This window comes from Varanus komodoensis, unplaced genomic scaffold (genome assembly GCF_004798865.1).
Source record: "Varanus komodoensis strain SLA01 unplaced genomic scaffold, ASM479886v1 scaffold10, whole genome shotgun sequence".
Classification (NCBI taxonomy): domain Eukaryota; kingdom Metazoa; phylum Chordata; class Lepidosauria; order Squamata; family Varanidae; genus Varanus; species Varanus komodoensis.
The window spans coordinates 27,046,871-27,067,565 of record NW_025335269.1 but is presented as its reverse complement, the minus strand read 5'-3'; the positions used below and the strand labels follow the sequence as shown (position 1 = coordinate 27,067,565).

The 20,695-nt window shown below is 40.9% G+C and overlaps 1 protein-coding gene across 1 annotated transcript in view; it reads right to left on the bottom strand.

Moving 5' to 3' along the window:
* Positions 1-20,695, bottom strand: part of CSMD1 (CUB and Sushi multiple domains 1) — a 909,441-nt gene that overhangs the window by 22,568 nt on the left and 866,178 nt on the right. Inside the window, exons 56-62 of the mRNA XM_044419148.1 lie at positions 19,103-19,291; positions 16,745-16,918; positions 12,548-12,730; positions 12,023-12,199; positions 10,098-10,277; positions 9,371-9,544; positions 8,082-8,255 (exon numbers count right to left, since the gene is read on the bottom strand). Of these exons, the coding sequence (XP_044275083.1) occupies positions 8,082-8,255; positions 9,371-9,544; positions 10,098-10,277; positions 12,023-12,199; positions 12,548-12,730; positions 16,745-16,918; positions 19,103-19,291 (1,251 nt within the window). The remainder of the gene's footprint in view (positions 1-8,081; positions 8,256-9,370; positions 9,545-10,097; positions 10,278-12,022; positions 12,200-12,547; positions 12,731-16,744; positions 16,919-19,102; positions 19,292-20,695) is intronic.

Below are 20,695 nucleotides of genomic sequence, written 5' to 3'. Positions count from 1 at the left end.
CAGAACTACTAGTACATTACTATTTGTGAATCTAAACACCACTTTTATGTTTCAAGGAACAGAGCATGTTTACTTGAATCTCTTATTTCATATTTGTTCTTTGAAACATGAGTATAAATCAAAAACAAAGAGGAACCTCTCTAGAAGTTCCACCTCTAAAGAGAGGACACCAACTGTAAAGGTAACCTAAAATAACGTTAAAGGTGCAATGCAATGCATGTTTAGACAGAAGGAAGGAGGTCTCTGCTGGCTGGGGAATGCTGAGAAGTTTAGGACAGTTTTTTCGCAGAATCATACAATAGCAGAGTTTGAAGGGAACAGAAGGCATCTGGTCCAACACCCAGGATACCACGTTATACCATCCCATTCTAAAGATGTCGAAACTTGCATAGGATGATGCCCTAAACAAATGGATGAACCAATCAATCACTGTGTGAGCTGAACAAGCAGGATAAATGGCAAAAGTTGGATCGCGACCTGTCCCTCTGTAGAGAGCAGCTGCTCCCATTCACAGAAGAAAGCAAGACCAATGGTGACTTCATACTGGAGAAACGAGTGGCAGTGATTTTTACCAATACCCCTGCAGCCTTCGGTATCACTCCCAGTGTTGTTGCAAATGGAGTCGATTTTCATGCTACAACTGCAAAACGCTATTAGCAATAATAGCACTATGAAAGCAGCTGCCTTTCCACTATGGTAAAATATAGCATATATTTAAATAATGCAGTTTTCTACTATGGCATGTAAAGATAAACACAGCTGACCATTTTGGTTGCTCTCAGTTTTTGATTTTTTCAGTCCTCAGTTTATTTCATCCCATTTCCACATGAGTTTGTAACATTTAAAAAAAAACTCTGTATGAACATTTATATACATTTATGCACATTAATGTAAACTCATGCACCATCATTTAAAAGCGAAATAAAGCACAGTGAAGAAAGCAAAGTCTTAGTGCACAGCCCTTCGCAAACTTATAGTTGGGTGCAAAATCCCAGGAAAAAAAATCTATCAGGAATTTAAATTTCTTGCAACCTCAGAGATTCTTGAGGAATTGAAAAGAATCTCAACCCATATGTTTCAACTAAACTTAGAATGGGGCAATATGAGCAATGCCTAGCTCTATATTGACAAGAGCCACTGTATAGGTCAAGCTACTGGGAAAGTTGGCTCATAAATGGAACGGTACAGACTAACTTCAGTTTGGGCATAATGTATGCTCAGGGTTAGGCCTTGTAGAGCAGCTCATAAAGTAAAGTTCAGTTCATTCTGAGTTTGAGAGATAGGCTTATCATTGTAAGCCACTGTGGGCTCTTTACAAGAGGAAGAAATGTAGTATATAAATGCATGGGGATAACAACATCAAGGCCAACTATAAAGAATTATTTAAATAAAGCAGAATCAGAAAACTAGCTAGGGAGGCAGCTTATTGGACGATAAGTGAAGTAAAAGAATACTAAAGGAAGATAAGGGGGCTGCAGGGAGCTTTAAAAGGGGGGTGACTTCTAGTCACGATGGTTAAGAGCTCCCTTCAGTATCAGAGAAGGTATACCTAGGATCATTGGGAAGCATAGGTGGAGAGTGCTTGGCTATAGGTTTCCCATGGACACATAGCTGGCTGTGGTAAGCAGAAAGCTGGACTAGATGGACACCTGGTCTGACCCAGCAGGGTTCTTATGCTCTTACTGCCATCTTAGCATGGATACAGCACGCACATACTTTCTGCATTGTCAAAGTGACTAAGAAGCAGAAGGTAGGACTAAGTGACACATGCAGAGAAAGACTCTGAGCCTCAATGTCTAAGATTAGTGTGAGCAGAGGGCAGGCTTGGATGCCATCTAAGCTGAGCCCCTTAGCCCATCCGATGACTGTCCCTGATATAAGAAAGGCTGCCATTCACTTCTATGGACAAAAAGAAAAGTGCTGCACATGGAGACAGTGAGCGCCTCCGTTACTTCCCAGACTGGGTGGCTGGGCCCTGCAGTGTGGGAGAGTGAAATGTGTCTCTGCGTGCAAAGGAACACAAAATGGCCATGCAGTATTCCAGTCCTTTACACACTCTATTCATCACACTGACAGCATTTTACTAGTTTGTAGTAATTTCCAGTGCATACTATTTGTAATCATATAAGAGAAAAACAGGATACAGTGCTTTGTATTTCTAGCCTGATTTCAATTTTCAGCGCAAGCCAGTTGCTTTAATCATTCTGTCACAGGAATATATCATGGATATATTTCCAAAGCAAATCTTAAAGGCTTCAGAACTCAGACAGATGGGGGCCTAACACATGACATTATTTTTTTAAAGTACTTGAGCAATCAAAAGACTTTTAACTTCATCAGCAGTTTGACTGTGCATCTGCTAATGGGAAAATAAAACAATATACCACAAATGGAAAACTGTCTTTGAGTTTTTGTTTTTTTTAATAGGTAACAGCATATAGATTTCCAGCTGCAGCAGCTGAATAATGGTAGCAAGAAAAATGTAGACAGGGTCACCTTTGGGAAAGCGCTGTTTACCAAGGATTATTGTTAATGTAAAACACCTTAGCTCAGAATATGAAATTAAAGTTCAGATTTACTACCATAAATTTCCATCTCCCTGTAAAGATGAATATTCAAATATTTTCACATGAGTGTATTTAGTGTTGCCCTATAAATCAGCTCTGTAGGTACAGGAATATCCTGTTGTACAACATTTCCAGGACTGTACTAGTGAAGGTGAAGCATGTTTACATGTTTAAAATCTGTCTCATGATAGAAAGAAGGATTAGAACCTGGCCTTCAGCCTGACTTACACACCCCTTTGGAACACTGATAGCGAAAGGATCACATCAAATAAAGGGCCAAGCATCCAGGCTGATTTGATATCTGTTGCAGCAGTTAGTAAGATCAAAACATGGTTCACTTCAGATAAAGAGTGAAATGAAACCTGATGTGGAGATTTGGGTTTCTAGCGTCCAATTGGCGAGGAAGCTCACTGGGTGACCTTGGGCTAGTCACAGATTTTCTGCCTAACCTACCTCATAAGATTGTTGTTCTGAGCATAAAATTGGGTGGTATAAGCCACCTTGGGTCCATCACAAGAAGGAAAAAAGACAGAATATAAATTTATTATTCATATTCTTATTTTTTAAATATATACATTTATGTAATATATAGATATAATTATTATTATTATACTATAAATATAATAACACACCAACAACCATCTCTGAGGAAAATGGCACAGCTGGAGACAGGGGGTGAGGGGTGTTGTCAAGCAGATCCATAGAGTCAAGTAATTTTAGATGTATACATGTGTGTACACATTTGTGTAAAAATATGACTGAATTCACCTTTCTGCCACCTAATGAGAAGGAAGGACTCCCTGGAGAAGAGCCTAATGCTGGGAGCAGTAGATGGCAAAAGAAGAAGGGGATGGCAGAGGTTGATGTGGCTGGATGGAGTCACAGAAGCAGTTGGCGTGAGCTTAAGTGGACTCTAGGGGATGGTGGAGGACAGGAAGGCCAGGAGGAATGTTGTCCATGGGGTCGCAATGGGTTGGACCCGACTTCACGACTAACAACAACAGCTAGTGATCTTGGTGGTGGCTTCATCCTGTCAGAAGTCTGGCCTAATTCAATATGCTGTTTTAGATTTCTGTCTGCTTAGCAGGGCATTATGTGTTTATGATTCTATAATGCTGGCAGGCCTTCCTTTTCTGGATTCAGCCTGCTTTATTCAGTCATTTTTGCTAACGCACACCACAAATGAACACTATCACCTAGCATTATGACAGTGTATTCTCTATTTGCTTATTAATAATACTTCCATAACAGCATTTTCACCAAACAAACAAACAAACAAACCCTAAGAAGTGGAAATGTTTTAGACGAACCACACCACATGTTTTATCTGAACATGTTGATCAGTTGTAACTTTTAGAGTGATAGAGAAACTCATCATCAAAAGCCCTTAGTGACTTATGCAACAGGTTTATGAACAGTTTTACTAAGACTAGTAAGACTAAGCACCATCTACCTTTCTCAAAGAAAACAGGAAGATTCCTGTTACACAATGGTGCTGTGTAAGTTTCCAAGGAAGCCACGCTGCCTAACACGCTGTACAACTCATCATGAGAAAGGTGGATGGCCAAGTCATGGAGACACCTTTTGACTTCAGCTAGAGGATTCTGCACTGAGTCTGAGTCTCTTATGGACCAGAGATCTTTCCTTTTCAGCTTCCCCTCATCTTTGCCCTTACATACATACAGCATTATATATATAAGGTCCCTTACTCCCGGGACAGCACTTACTGTTCCTAAGGAGGCTAAATGTGAGAGGCAGGCTGAGAGAAGCCTGCTCCTTCTCAAGAAGCTCTGCCCCCAGCTGGAGACTTCCACCCTCTTCCATCACTCCTCTTAGGGATCCTGTTTCTGGAAGTACAATTAGGCAAAGCAACAGCTACCTGTTGAAAACTGGATAAATAACTATTTGAACAGTGACTGGTGAAGTAGCAGATTGCTGATCTCTGAGTGGCGATCAAGATGGAAGCCCAGGGAGGCATAGCACACCTGCAGTTAGCAGTCCAGGAATACAAAGCCCCTGATTGCAGGGTTTCCTCTAGTGACATTGGTAGCCCAGAATGGGGGATGCCTCTGCCTCCTGGTGCTTTAACACATGGAGAGAATCCCAGCTCCCCTCTCAGTGGCCACAGAGCGGCTGGCAGCAGTTTCCCTGATGAACGACCTCCCTGGCCAACTTTGTGTGCCTTAATGTTATATTACTGTATGTACACACACACAACCTCTATATAATCATATATACAGTGCTTTTTTTGTCATAGAATGCACCGGAACAGAGTTCCGGCACCTTTTTTCAACAGATTTTCCAAATTTCCAACAGATTTTTAAAAATAACTTTTGAAAATTTGATGTTTGGTCCACATGGATTTGAATTGCCCTGTCGAGCGTAGCAGGTCGGCGGCAAAATCATTAAAACGGTGCATGCGGGCTGCTTGTGTGTCGAATCTGAAGCATGAGTACTTCGTCCGCACTGGTTGTGATGGCGCTGCTCGGCTTGTGATTGGCCGTGTGGTCGCACGCTGAGTGCTTACTGCGGGCGGTGACCGTTATGCTTCGCTACACAACTGACGTGTGTGGGTGTGTGTACAGTGATTGACTACGTGTGAAAGGTAAATCATTTCATGAGTTTCGGCACCTTTTTTCTTACAAAAAAAGCACTGCATATATATATAACCTCTTCCCCAGCCGTTTCTCTTTCTACTTATGTATCAATTTGCCTCTCTCCTCATTAAATGGAATTGCATGATGTAAAGTGTGTGCGTGTTCCCCTGTTCCCTTTTCTGAATCTTCCTGGTCTCAGTGACGTGCTTAGAGTACTGAGTAGTTCTAGAGCAGATTAACATGGCTGCTAAGGCAGTCTTCATGGTTTGTTCCTTCACAGGTAGCAATATGTTTGCAAGGAATGAAACTGCACTTCCTTTAACTGTGACAAGATATTTTAAAGGAAAAACAACAGTCACAGGGTAGACTTATTACTTTAAGTGGTTGCTTCTCCATTGCCACAGCTTCCTGGAGCACAAAAACAACTTAGTGTCACCAACATAAAAATCAAAAAGTCTACCCATAGGGACAGAGTCATTTCATTGCACAGGACTAAGCTGCTTCACAGCTATCATTTGTGAAATGGAGACAGAAACGGAGACTCCGGAACTGCTTTGTCTTCTTGTGTAAATGGAGTGACCTTTACCTTTACAAACTGGGAGACAGGATAGGATATAGGAGAAACCCAACCTGGGGAAATACTGGGATGAAAAAAAGCATGCAGAAAAAAATTCTTGAAATGGTCTCGGGTAAAAAAGATTGCTTGGTGGGTAGATGGGGCAAAAATACAAGCAATGGGTGAAAAGAATACAATCCTAGAAATAAGTTGAATCAATTTAGAAAGAAAACTATGAATGATACACTAAGATGAATTGCAAACGATACATTTCAAAGGACACATGGATTCCATATTGTCAGTCACTGTGGTTTTCAAAGTGTTGATTAAAGGGACCCACACAATCCAACACCCAGGGGACAGAAGAGTCCCTTGAAATGCACAATTAAATCTGGAGCAGCTCAGAGGACAAAAATGTCATTTTGTCCCAAGCACCTTACTGGACATGAAATGGAACAATTCCTAAAGTCAATCTTAAATAGAGTGGCTCCTTCTAGGAAGTAATTGATTTTTAAATCTGAACTTGTTTGATCAAAGCACTTAAAAAAAATCTCTCACAAAACTCACTTACATTCCCACTGGGACAAATCCTGACTTCAGAGGGGCACACAGGTGATTTGCATCTGTATCATGTTGACCTGATTCTGTAAGATGTTGAAAATCTACATAAAGAATCTCAAAGGATAGGATGCATTTGATCTTACAAACTGCAGGTTTATAAGCTCTTTTCTAAGCTTCAGCAAATCTCTACGAGCATGGGGTTCTAGATTGATTAAACATAAATATATTTAGTGCCCAGGTACGGTTTGTAATGAATGGGCAACCACCTACTTTGGTCTGTATCAGAAGTTGTATGGACCTGCAGGTTGCTGGCATCCAGTCTGATCAGACAGGAACTTCTGCTCCTGTGAAGTCCCCTCCCCACATTCTGATGATCCGCTGCTCTTGCTCTGGCACCTTGTGCTCCATCTCAAGCTGTTCCCAAGGGCCAGCCAACATTCAAGAGCTGGTTAGAATGACCAATTGCTGAGTGGAATTTCTCAGCTATTTAGCTATCAAGTTATCTCCTTGGCTACCTGTACATACAAAGACTAAATTGGAAGTTAAGAGGGCAAATTTACAAATATAAAACCTTTAAAAGGATATAGTAGTATGTTATATAGTCAAAATGTTTCCTTCTAAGAAATGGAGAGGGGTGGTCTATATTGAGTACAAAGTTAAGATTTATGGTTAGGGCAACTTAAGAGTCAATCCAAGGCATGTTTACTCAGAAATGAGTCCCAGAAATGAGTGTCAAGTGAAGCTTCCTTCCAGGAATGAGGGTTCAGAAATTCTTTATTTATTAGACTTATATCCCACCTTTTTTGTTTTTCAAGGAAATCAAAGTGGCTTACATCATTTTCCTCCACCTGCTCTCAGTCTTATCCCCACAACCTGTGATGTAGGTTGGGCTGAAAGTCTGCGACTGGTCCAAAGTCACCCAGTTGGCTCCATGGCCAAGCAGGGATTAGAAGGCAGATCGCCCGAGTCCCAGACCTGCACTCTTAACCACTACGCCACACTGGATTGCACCCTTACGCACTCATGCACCACGTAGGTTAGGCACAGTACCTGAAATCTTAGCCATATCTACCTAGACCAATAGGGAGTTCCCCAGGACCATGGATGCTTTCCCCCCCTTTATTTGTATTTATTTAGGGCTTTTATAGATGGTTTGATTAGCCGCAGCTCTCAGAAAGGAAAAACTTTCAGACAGGATCATATAGGATCACTGTGCTTAATTCGTATTTAGATTGGCCAGAAGTCACATTATGTCAATAGATTGTTCCAAGCAGGAGGTCAAGATGGATGAGCCATACATGAATCAAGACTTTGTTTGATCATTTGGGACACAGTCATTCACACTGCTAAAGAGCTATGCTGTTGAGGGTGCAATACATGATTGTGGGTATAGCAGCCATTCACTGCTCTGCAAAACCATTTATTTGAATCTCATCGGAATCACTGCTGATTGCTATACTTTCTTATTGTAGTTCTTTCTTATGGAAGTATTTTTATGGAACAGCTTCCTGTCACTGTTTCTGCCCTTGCCCTTCTTCATAAATAGCTTTCTGATTATCACTCTGCTCCGAAACTTGCCTACTTATTGTTGCTTCACCTTACTATGGCTTACTACCTTCAGCAAAAGCTTCCATACACATGTAATCAGCATGGAGTAGGTATCTGTCTGGTTTCTTGCATGATAGTTTAGCTCATGTTATATGTGCTACAGAAAGAGATCCAGCTATATAGAAAAAATGTCATTTTCTGTGTGTATACTGGCATCTGTGCAAAGTACAGATAGATAATTCTAGCAATTACCAATACATGTTGGCTGAATTCCACTCCAACTACCATCTGCTTGGCATATTCTCCTGGAAGATCCTATCAGGATCAAAGGTGGTCTGCACTGGAAAGATACTTCAGATCTGTAGGTGAAACTTTTACCATTGAGTCGCCCTTCAGCTGGAACACCAGGCTCTCCACAAAAGATGGCTGTTAAAAAAAAAGGGAGAATGATTAATGAAGGACCATGACAGGAAGTGTAGTAGACATGAGATACCTTTGTGGATACAGCCAGGAAGACATCACTCTGCTTACTGAATATGGATCAAACCAGTGTTGGTTGAAAAACGGGATTTCTGAATGTTAAGTTATTGCTACCATGATCTGTTTGCAGTATTGCATTTACATCACACCCATGCATCACACCCACACAAAAAGTCCCTTCAACTTGGATCCCCATTTGTATAATGTATGTGTAGAATTCACATTGGTGATCCATATCTGTGGGTTCATTAGTGAGGAATAATAGAGTAAAAGAAGGACAGAACTATGGGAAACAGGAATAAAGGAGAAGGGTTCCACACTGAATCATGTGGATATGTCAGTGGGAGGAATAGATATCTAATGTGCAATCTTATGGAAGTGTAATATGTGCTGGTAAATATTTTATTTCTGTGGCTGAATTCTATTCAAATCACCCATCCTTATCTAAGAGTGTTTCTGCACTAAGAATTTTCCTCACAAAAATACTTGGAAGAGTAGATGACAGAAATTATTTTGGTGGCAAAGTCTGGAATGCTACAGTGTCTCAGACCAATGAGAAGAGCTTTCCTGCTTCGAGTGATTCCATGCCAATACCTTTGGATTATCATGTTAGGCATTACAGAGCTCCAGAGGTCAAATACTGCTTGTAAGTATCACTCTGTGTTGTTCCACAAACTAAAATAGCGCAAGTGGAGCTCCACTGAATCGTTCTGCTGTGCAATCAATTCCCCAATATGCTTATGCAACAGGCTGACCAGCTGTTCACACAAGCAAAATGCACAGCCAGTTGCTCAAACAAAGGGTTAACATGATTAGCCAGAATCTAGTTTCTGCTAGTGCAATGTCATTTGCACTAACCAAATCACACAGTTGGGCACTTTGCAACATCTCTGCTAGCTCTCCAATCAACATGGCTGTTGCTACTCCACCACTTGTCCTGAGCTCGCAGATAACATTTAGTTTCTGCCCTTATATTTTCCTAATTTTCCCACTCTTGATTTCACACCATTACACCATGTAGTAATACTTTAAACAGAGTAGTTTAATCCCAATAAACATACGCAGGCACTGTGGGACTTCTCCTCTCCATACACCTCGTCCTTCACATGAAATGATAGCAGAATTGGAAAGGTGATATCCATCAGCACAGCTGTAACTTATACTTGATCCCCAGTGAAAATCAGTTCCTTCCACTTTTCCATATAGCACCTGGGGAGGTGGACCACATTTGATGGCTAAGGCAAAAAAGAACAGAAGAGAGTGAGGAAAAAAAGAGCGAAAAGGATATTTAATTATAATATCAAAACTGTCAAACAATTACTGCATTTTTATCAGTTACAGTAGTGTGTTCTGTATTCCATTTTTCCTGAATTCTAGTTTTATAAGAAGAATTTTTAAATTTACCGGAAGGAATGAATCAGCTCTTAAAATTTGGTGTTTCCATCTTTACTTGTCCTTCAAATGCTCCCTGAGCACTGATTCTGCACCACGTTTTCTTCTACAGTTTTAGAAATGTGGATGAAGTACTCTCTCCTCTTTTTGCCACTGGCACAAACCCCAACATTATAGAAAGGCATCAAGCTGATGATTTATTTACTCCCTACTTCTAATAGTTCTGGTTTCTGCAATTTGATTTCTGTGTCCAGATTGTCACATAAAGCCTGCAAATACATACTACAAGCTTTCATCCTGCACTTACATTAAAGCTAATGAGAAAGTTTCTTACAAATATAGGGAAACCATTATGTGAAAGTAAAATAAGATTTATAAGCCAGTTGAAGCCCAAACCTTTGCAGACGGGTTTACTCTGGTTCCAGGTGCCATCTTTGGTACAGCGTATAGTAGATGCACTGATAGGTTCCATCAGATATCCTGGATTGCACTGATAGGTTACTGTCTTATTGAAGGAGAAATCATTTCCAAAATGAATGCCATTTGGCAATTCTCCCGGGTCTCCACAACTGATCACTAAGTGCGGAAACAACAGCAAAAACATGCCTTGCTTTTAATATAATCAGTGAAGCATCCTGCAACACATGTGCTAAATAGATAACAATATCAAGCAATCTGCATACACCATTGTATATGCTAGTGTCCATTTAAGTCCAAGCAGCCCCCTGCTGAACCACAGTGTGACTCCTAGTTCAAGTGAGTTTTAACAATATGCCCGTGCACATGCATAAGTGGTGGGGTAGAGGTGCTTCTGCCAGAGTGCAAAATATCATACGGAGCCCTGGAATAGCACCTGCGGATACCAACATGTATAATAGGGGTCTTAATGGATTAGGAACAAATAGATGGATCCTCAGAAGTGAAGCCCCTGGAGGCCCACATTCATGTCAATGGCACATGAACACCTCTGTATAAATTGTAGGTCACAGTCTCTATTTGGCTTTGCAGGTAGCATTCCCATTATTATATATTCATTTTCTATAAACTCCAAATTTGGATTGTTTCCAGTAAAGGCTGAAAGAACAGAGGGATAATTTTAAATACCGCTCTTTTCCCTCTAAAGTTATATCCCCTAACTACAGTGATACTATCAAATACTAAATGCTACTATTAGACAAAATATTTGAAAGGGTGCACATGAATGACATAAAAATAAGTGGATCTTACATTTAGTCAGTTTATTAATACAGCAGGTTTAATTTCATGTGTGTCATTGTAAAATGTTTACAGGTAGGACCAACAAGCCAAAAAACACATAGATGAACTTCCAGCAAAGTTGCCCAGTGCTATGTCCGTTTACTTGAAAGTAAGTGCATTGATGTGCTGACTCACAGCGTATATATGATAGTAGCAGCTTAAGGCTAAAAATATAAATATAGTGACTGGGAAGTCAACCCTGCTAATCTCATATAATGAATGCAAAGTGCCTTCTCTCTTATAGCCTGAGTAAAAAGTGGTGTCCAGATTTATAGAGGGGACTAGAAGGTCTGAGAGTATAACACTGATTTTTCCTGTGTGCACTGGCAGCCTGTATTCTGCTGGGCCAGATACAAGGTGCTCCTTGTGACTTATAAAGCCTTACACAGCTCTGGACTGCAGTACCTGATGGGCTCCGCTTTTCTTAGGAAGAATCTACCTGTATTCTGTGATCAACATCTGAGGTTGCATCTGAGTAAATGCCAGAGGATGGAAACAAGGCAGAGGAGCTTCCTGGAGGGGCATACGTTCTGCCTGATGCCAACATTGTTATCCTTCTGGAACAGGTGCAGACTTTCTTCTTCTCCCAGCCATTTGACAACATATGGTGTGGTTTCTTACCATCTCATGCTGCTGTTGATTTTTTAAATTACTTCAAATCTTTTTAACTTTTTGCAAGTCTTAAGTTTCACAGTAAGACATGTCAAGTCCTTTTTAGAGAGAGGTGTCTAAGCAATTTAATAAATAGTGGGCAACATCCCATGTGATGTGAACACTAGAGTAAATTATATTGCACTAGTGTGAGGGACCACTGATGGAAAGCCACTCTGAGATTCCACAGAAAACCCATCACCTCAGCTAATGCTATTAGCATCGTGCCAGTGGCCCCTTGCACTAGCATGAAGTCACTTATATGGGCATGTTATACTAGCACTAAAGTCATCGATGCTGGCCAATTATGTGATGAGGATCATGATGGCAATCATAATTCCAATGAGAACACTATCCTTTCTTTGCATTCCGTACAGACATGATTTTCTGTCCTTCAGCTTATTGTTTCAGACCTGTGCAGTCTGGAGCAGTGCCAGTCCATGTCCCATTGGCTGTACAGTGCCGTGTAGTTAGTCCTGAAGTCTTGTAACCTTCCCAACAGGCGTAGATGACTGAGCTGGAGAAGGAAATCCCATCACTGTAGACTATCTTGCCATTGGCTGGTGTCCCAGGGTTTCCACAAGATACAGCTGTCCAAGTGAGAATGGCCGGGAAAGCAAAAGAAAGTCAATTTGGTTTCTATCATAAGCTGATACAGATTTTTAAAGAGATCAACTTTCCATTGACTTCACTTGTGATACTGGGAAAGCCACCAGCCACAAGAAAACAAAATGTTTTAACATTAGAAAAGGAATAATGCTTCCAAGGAAAAATGCAGAAAAGGTAAGGGGTCCTTCTTCCCAGGATATAAGCATCCCCCCTCTGAAACCATCTTTGGAAATTAAGGAGGAGCTGGATCAGCATGCAATGTCGGGGTGGGGTCAGGAGGTGTGGTTGCACTTTCCTTTGGAACTGATGTTGCTGCATTTACTACTGACCTTCACACACTGGCTGCAAACCAGACCAAGATCCATTCAGGAGACATGTTCTTTCTGGGGAGCCTCTCAGCTGGTAACCCATTTCACAAGAGAAGCGTAGTAGACTTTTTATCTTGAACTCATCGCCAAGTCTTGACCCATGGGATGGCACACCAGGATCATCACAATATCCTGGGTTGTTTCCTGTAAACAGAATCACAATGATAATTAGTAGAGTCATTCCATGCTCCAATACAGTTGAATGCCAATTGCCTGAAGCATATACAATAAGACTATTTCATACCACTTCATTAAGATCCTCTCACACTCTCATATATTCTTAGGTGTACACCAAAGATATTTTAAGTGCCAACACATAGGCTGAGTATACACAACATGATAACAATGAGCTTATTGTGGGGTATTTCACTGCCTCCCTTTCTCTCTTATTATTCCAGGAAGTGTCCAGCAGCAACATGAGCAAGAATGAGTCTCTACTCTCAGATTTCTTACACAGCAGAACATTTCGCAAAGGCAGCCCCATACAGAGCCCATTGCAGTAGTCTAAACACAAGGTCAAGGCATGGTTCACACTGACTAAGTCTGTCATTGTCTGGAAATGCACAGTGGTTCCCAAGCTGAAGTGAGGCAAAGGCACTCCTAGCCCTACAGCAGAAAGAAGTTCTACTGACTTACCACCTTCCAGAAATGAGCATTTCCCTGAGGCTTCTTCTAGGACGTACAGAATCCTGAGTCCTGCATTGAGCAGGTGTTGGCCCTGATGGCCTTCTAGGCTGGCTCCAACTATATGATTCTATTTTATTCTAATTATAGAACCCACCGCCTATAGAAGGAAATCAGTGGAGCAGGAAAAAAAAAATGGTGAGGGTGTCATTCCCTCACAGGATTCTGTTCCAGTTTCTAAGAGGTTTACACAGATTTTTTTCAAATACCTTCCATAGGTCAGGAGTTTGTGAGCACTTGACTTTTCCTATATGGGAGCATTCATAAAGTATAATTACAGAAACAGTGCTTCAGTTGAGCCCTATTTTCTAAAGACTCAATGGCTGTTTTGGCCATACATATGCAAACCCTGTCCTTACAAGATTCAGTCTTCAAATTTCTTGGCTGCAGGTTCCATTTGAATTGAAGATTGAGTCAAGGTATGCAAAATAGCTCACAATTTCAATGTCTTCATTGTTGACATTAAAGTTTGTAGTTCTTCTGCAGCTATGGCTTGTGTTTTCTTCATGTTCAGCTGCAGTCCTCCTTTTGCACTCTCTTTCACTTTTATCAAAACTCATTTCAATTCATTGCTGCTTTTGCCAGCAATGGTATAAAATGCATATCTTAAATTATTGATGTATCTTTTGCCAATTTTACATCCATCTTCCTCTCGTCCTAACCCAGATTCTTTACAATATGTTCTTTGTACAAAAGGATATAGTCTGCATACATCCTTGTCTGGTGCCTTTGCCTATATAGGGAATCATTCTGTTCTCCATATTCTGCCCTAGCTTCTTGTCCACGAAACAGGTTACAAATCAGGTGCTGAGGCAAACCCTTTTCTTTCAGGACCATCTATAGTTTCTCTGAATCTACACATTCAAATGCTTTGCTGTAGCCTATAAAGCATAGGCTTATCACCTTTAGAAATTATTTGGTACGTTCCAGGATACAATGTACATTTCAATATGATCGTGAGTGCCTCTTCCTTTTTGGAATCCAGCATGAACATCAGGCATTTCTCACTCCATATAGGACAAAATACTTTGTTGCAATACTTTGAGCATCTGCTTTCCTGAGGATTGGAAATGTATAGCTAACTTTTCCAGTTTGTGGGCTATTCTTTAGTGTTTCATATTTGTTGGCATATTTTTGTTAGGATTTGGACTGAAGCTTAGAATAGTACTGCTATTCTGGGTGCTTTATTCCTTCCAAGTGCTTTCAGACCAGCTTTCACTTCACTTTCTAATATTGCAGGTTCTTCCTAATATTGCAGGTTGCTCCTCATAGGATTCCTCTCTGATGGAGCCTGTCAAATTTTTATTTTTACTCTATAGTTCTTCCATATATTGTTTCCACCCTCTCTTTATTTTATCCTGGTCAGAAAGTATATTCCCCTGTTGGTCTTTTAGTATTCTCAGTCTGTGTTTGAACTGCTCTTTGATTCCTTGGATCTTCTGAACGAGCTCTATTGTTTCAGTCTTTTGTGGTTTTCTTTTATTTCTTTGCACTGGCCATTGTAATAGTTCTTTTTGTCTCTACATGATAGCTGCTTTAAAAGAAAATGTTTTCAGGATTCTGACCCTAGTTCCATCAACCCTTACTTCTTGCCTGTCCATAGTAATTACGCATGTTTCTTCTGTCATACATCTAGGCTTGTTTGTTTGTTTGCTTTCTTTTAGCTACAGGAATTGTCTTCTTTCTTTCTTCCCTAATACTATATCTGGTTTCAGTGCACAGTTCTTCTGCCTCGTGGGCAACTGAGTTCAGTAATACAATTCTTTTCTTTACATGGTCTTTAAATTCCTCAGAAATTTTATTCAAGTTGTGTTTTGCCATTCTTCTTCTGTACAGTCTTATGATTGGTTGCCTATGTATTTGCGAAAAACAGGCTGTTGGCATCACAGAATTCTATGAGTCATTCCCCACTCATTCCAAGGCCAAATTCTCCCACAACAATGGATTCTGCCTCATTGTCTACATTTGTGTTCCATTCACCTGTCTTGTTATCCATTTCCTCTTGGACACTTCTGCATCTGTTGTTGGAATATAGATTTAAATGATGGTTCTGCTGATAGCTTTCCAAGATTTCTGATAAGATTCAGTCAGGCTTTGCACTACAATCCTTACTGTTTATGCTACATCCTGCCTCACTAGTAGAGTCATTCTGTTTCTTTTGAGTTTTTCATTTCCAGAGTAAAACACTTTGCATTTGTCTGACTGAAAATGTCCCATTCCAGTCCACTTGCATCCACTCACACCAAGTGCTGAGATGTTTAACTGTGCTTGCTTTATAGTTTCTAGTCTGCATGCATCTCAGTTTGGTATCTCAGCTTTGACCCTCCTGCCTTGGGTGGCCCTGCTAGCAGACCAGTCTGATTAGAGAGTTTGGCCCCCCAGCTGTATTGCTCTTGGTTTCTTTCATAAAGGGATGTGTGAAGAATCTGTTTAGGCTGGATTTCTGGCTTGGCTCTCCACTTTTTAGTGGCCTGGAGTCCAAGCTCCCGTGTTCATGGGGCACTTACCAGGAATTGAGACCCACGTGCTGCGCAACCAGTGCTCCTCGTCCAATCCCAGTGTGCCACCACTGGCTGCACCGGGCAGGGAAAAGGGTTGGTCGCCAGGAATGGTGCCTGGCACACCCACTTGCACTGCCTTCCTCCACATTCAGCACTGCTTCCACTGACGGCACCAAGTGCGGAAGAAGGTTGCTCACTGGGAATGGTCCTTGGCATGCCCACTGGCAATGCCCTCCTTCCATGTCCTGCCAGCTGCATCTGGGTAGCTGCATCTGACAGGGAGGGCATGCCAGTGGTGCGGTGGGCTTCCTCTACACTTGGCTGGCTTTGCAGGACTGGTTCAAGCATAAGAAGAAGTCCGTGGGGGCAGGGGGATGGATTCCTAAACAAGCATCCAACTGGATACATAACGGCCTCAGATATGAAAGCCCCCACTTGGATCCTCCCCGCTGCCTGCCTCACCAGCACCACAGGAAGCTCTGAGGGGGCTCCGCACAGAGACTGGTGCCATGACTTCCGATAAGGATGGGCAGAAGAAAAGGGGTGTGTGGTGCTAGGCATGGAAGGAAGGAAAGAGGAGAGGCCTGGATACACTCAATCTTGTGGGCTCTCCAGCCCCAGGCCATCCCCCACCAACACAACTCCACTAGACAGCCTCAGAGGAAAATCTTTCAACAGGGAGAAAGACAAAAATTGCCTCTGTTGGTCTTCCTGCCCTCCCAGCAGGCGACCAGCAGGGTATGGGAATATTTGAAGCTTCTGAAATCAGCCACTCACATCTATAGATGGCGAGACAATATGGTGGCGCCCTTAAGAGCTAACCAGCTTTAATGAAATGAAAATGAAAATGCAAAACTTGACTTCTTCTTTTAATTAAACCATCAATTTATTTAATGTTGAAAAGTTCTGCAAATGAATTGTTCTAATTTTTCCTGCTGCAAGGTCACATTTAGCTGGTTTCTGATGCAGCTACCTGAGCAGTGAGGGAGCGTTCCACTCCAACGGCTGTTTTCTTGGCATGCTCTAGTCGTGTTTCCTATGAGTGTTCGACTTCCAGTGCAAGAATAGTGAACCACAGATCCAAACGTAAATTTGTCTCCTGAGAGGACTGCATTGGTTGGAACACCAGGATGTCCACAAGATATTGCTGCAGTAGGGAAGAAAAGGGATTAGCATCATGAAAACAACAGTTGTTTGCATTGTATTGCCTCTAGCTTCATCATGAATTAGCTGAAAGGATACCATACCAACTAAACTCCCATCTGCCGTGCTCTTCACCTCTCCCACTGCTTTTTGTGGCTCCTACCTTCATCAAAGCAGCCTTTGATCACTGGTAGCCTTAATGCATCCTATGAACTGAGCCAGCCAACTTATTGTACCACGTAGAGTACAAAGACAGTCAGAGATGGGGTTAAAACTAAGGCACAAACTAAGGCTTACTGACACATTTAGTTTTACTAATGGTTATAAAAAAGCAATTAGTTATTATATTGCAATATCTATTGGATGGGAGGGAAAATTTAAAACACCTTTAGAAGATAAGCATAAAGCAATATGAAAATAACAGGAGAAAAATGCATTCATATACATTCTGTCATGACTGGTTCCTTATGTAAGCCAAACCATATTGAGAAAGCAACTTCTTTTGGCTGATCCTAGTCCTGTGAAAGTATAGACTTTTCATGTTCTTCACACCCCCTTTTGCATTTGGAGTCTGGGGCCTCTGTCACACACTCTGTTGGCTTCCTTATTATTTCTAGTTCTGGATTGATGGACTGGGTATTCGCCAGCTTCATTTATGTTTTATTTCTAAATACGTTGCTCCACTTTTATCTATTTTATGTTTATTTTCATCAATTTATTCAATTCTATCTTGCTTTTGTTTCCTACAAGCAACCCAAGGATGCTTATATAAGCCTCCTACACCTCTCTAGTTATCCACACAACAATCCTGTCAGGTAGGACAGGCTGAGAATGACTGGCCCAGAGTAAAAATAAGGGGATGTGGAAAAGAGACTTGTTTGGACCTCAAAATCATGTCAGGCATGTTATAATTCTACTATTTTTCCTTGCTGGACCAGGGTGACTTGTACAATGCTATATTAGCAAATCACACTCTTACCTATGCAACCTAAACCAGAGCTTACACAAATCAAAATATTTAAAAGACTGTAGACACATCCTGAAGAGGCACGTGCAAAGAGGGCCTCACTAGGCTCTGTGGCAATCTTTCTCATTTGCATTGGGATATTTCCTTGATATGTACTTCTCCGACTACTAATACAAACCGTTGGCAATGAAATTGGACCTCTCATTCTCTTCTTCCATGCTACAGCCATGCTGCCTTGAAATCTGCTCTTGCTACCCTCACATTCCCTTGGGATACAACCCCGCTAAACACTAAGTTGTTTAGCCCAGCAGAACCATAATCCCATACTTAACAAAGAGCGTGTCAATTTCATCCCCCACTTGGGTAATTCCCACACAATGGTTCTGAGCAATGCCAAAGTGGAGGACTAAACAAAGTACCATCTGGACGGGGTGACCATGACAAGGATATTTGCAACTGGATGCATAAAGACAAGTAGACTTGTGATCATTGATTTAAAAAAATAAAACAAAATGTAACCCCTCCACCTATATTTATACAAATATGAAAACCTGAACCCCACCTTTTGCAGGCTGAAAGTTCCAAACAACAACAACAATGCAATCCCATGGGAATGCAAATTGCCATCACCATTGTAAAAAATCCAAAGTCCACGCATGGACTGTTTTGCTATAAATCAAGTTAATGCCAGTGGTGGGAAATGGAATGAAGTCGGATCAGGACTGTACTGGCAAAATCCTTTGGGATTGCATCCCCAACATGGAATTCTCAAACATCCTTAGTTGAATGATATACAATGTAATTTACAGGCAGGCCATTAAATGGACTTAAATATGTATTTACTCATTTGATGTATAACCTGCCGTACTAACAAAAATGACACTCAAGGTGGATTTTAAAATCATTCAAAATAGGTTAAAAGAATGAAACACGGTAAAATACAGTAAAAGCACAAGAGTTACAGAATAAAAATAGCAATCAACCCACATGCCCTATTCTCATTTATGGATATCAGTAGCATTTATTGTGTTTATATTTATAAATAATAGATAGTTGGAATAGAAAAGTTGCTAAGGACATTTTCTTATGGTACCACAAGCCTTTTGCTAAGAGGTTTGAGAAATATACTATTTATTGTGCCCTGTGACAACTGATGTTCCTGGCCTTCTGACCTCCCCACCTGCCCATGAGCCAGATTGGTTCAATTTATTGAATACTTACGCAAACATTTGGGCAATGATCTGTCCCACAAACCATTGGCTTTACAGGTCAGAGCAGAAGAGCCTAGGAGATAAAATCCTTTCTTGCAGTGGTAGATCACACTGGTTCCATACTTAAATGATTCAGGGTAATTCTGCTGTCCATGACGAACGGCATTTTCCACAAAGCCTGGATCTGAACAGTTCACCACTACAAATCAAAAATAAAATCTCTCACTGAGCTGAAAATAGGAAAATGTACAGGCAAACATACTTAGTATGTAGCTGAACTCTCAAAACCACTGCCTTTGATGTAACATATTACTATTTTTTCAGTCATTAAAGCTTTTCGGTTGTGGGAATTATTGACGACAGGTAAACAAACACCACCCTTTTTATTCTTCAATGACCATGGTACATTTACTGAGCACATGTGTAGGGTAGCCACTTAAAAAAGCACAGAAGTGGTATGTCTCCTTCCAAAAGTGCATGGAGTGTTGGGGTTGAAATAAAGGTTAAAAGACCCTCCAAGAGCAGGGAGCATAATTAGGCGAGAGGAAAGGATAAGACATTTATGGCTTCCAAATGCAGAAAAATAATGATGAGGATAGGATTTAGTTCCATCAGGGATTTCTAAGAACCAGGTGGAGAGAGCGTGTGAGGGTAGTGGTGGGAACAGAGACATGTCATCTGGGAGCATATCAAGCTGCACGGAGCAGAGGGGTCAAGAAGGGAGATACGAGAGGAGAGACAGCCAGAACCTGAGAGATTAAAAGGGGTTTTAAACATCAGCAAAAATTTAGTACAAGGGTTAGGCACACAGCAGCTCTATTGATTTTAACAAAGTATAAGCGTGCATAACTGGGTATTGAATTCTCTTCAAGGTCCAGAAGCTTACAAAAGGGATGGAAGACTAACATTTCTTTTACGTCCTGTCAGAAATCATATACTGCAAGCATTCAGGGACAGCTGTAGCTATAAAACTGAGTGACCAGAGATGCACATAAGACTACCTAGACACAGGTAGAGAGCTCTTGTCTGTTTACTCAGTCACTGAGCTTGAATCCTATAAAATGGAAATGTGCAATTCATAACAATAGGCAGAGAATGTGTAAATCAGAGAAGCTTTTGTTTGGTGATCTTTCATAAGAAAAGAGGATTAAAATCTTGGAATGCTATCAGATCCAGGCATTAGAGAACACAGCTGAAAGGTGGTTTATGGCCCAAGATTTGTTTTACCATTTTCTCCCTACAGAACAAAGATCCATGACTACTTCTCTTTGGTAAGTAAATCAACAACCATCCCATGTTCTTTTCATGTAATGTTTATATCATACTACACAATATAAAATTTATAAATATAAAAGACACCCAAAGACCCTTAGTTGATGTTCCGCCAATTTCACCTTTTCGAAATTGCAGATTGCTTATGGTATGCATTCATCTGGAACTTAAATTTCAATGTCAGGAGAGATTCCATTACGTTAATGATTAAAGTTACAATTTTCAAACTGCTTAAACAAGCTTATTTAACCAAGACCCTTTGTCCTAGTTTACATAGCATAACAATCCACAATAAAACAAGTCACAGTGCCTTGCTATCATGGGTTATTTT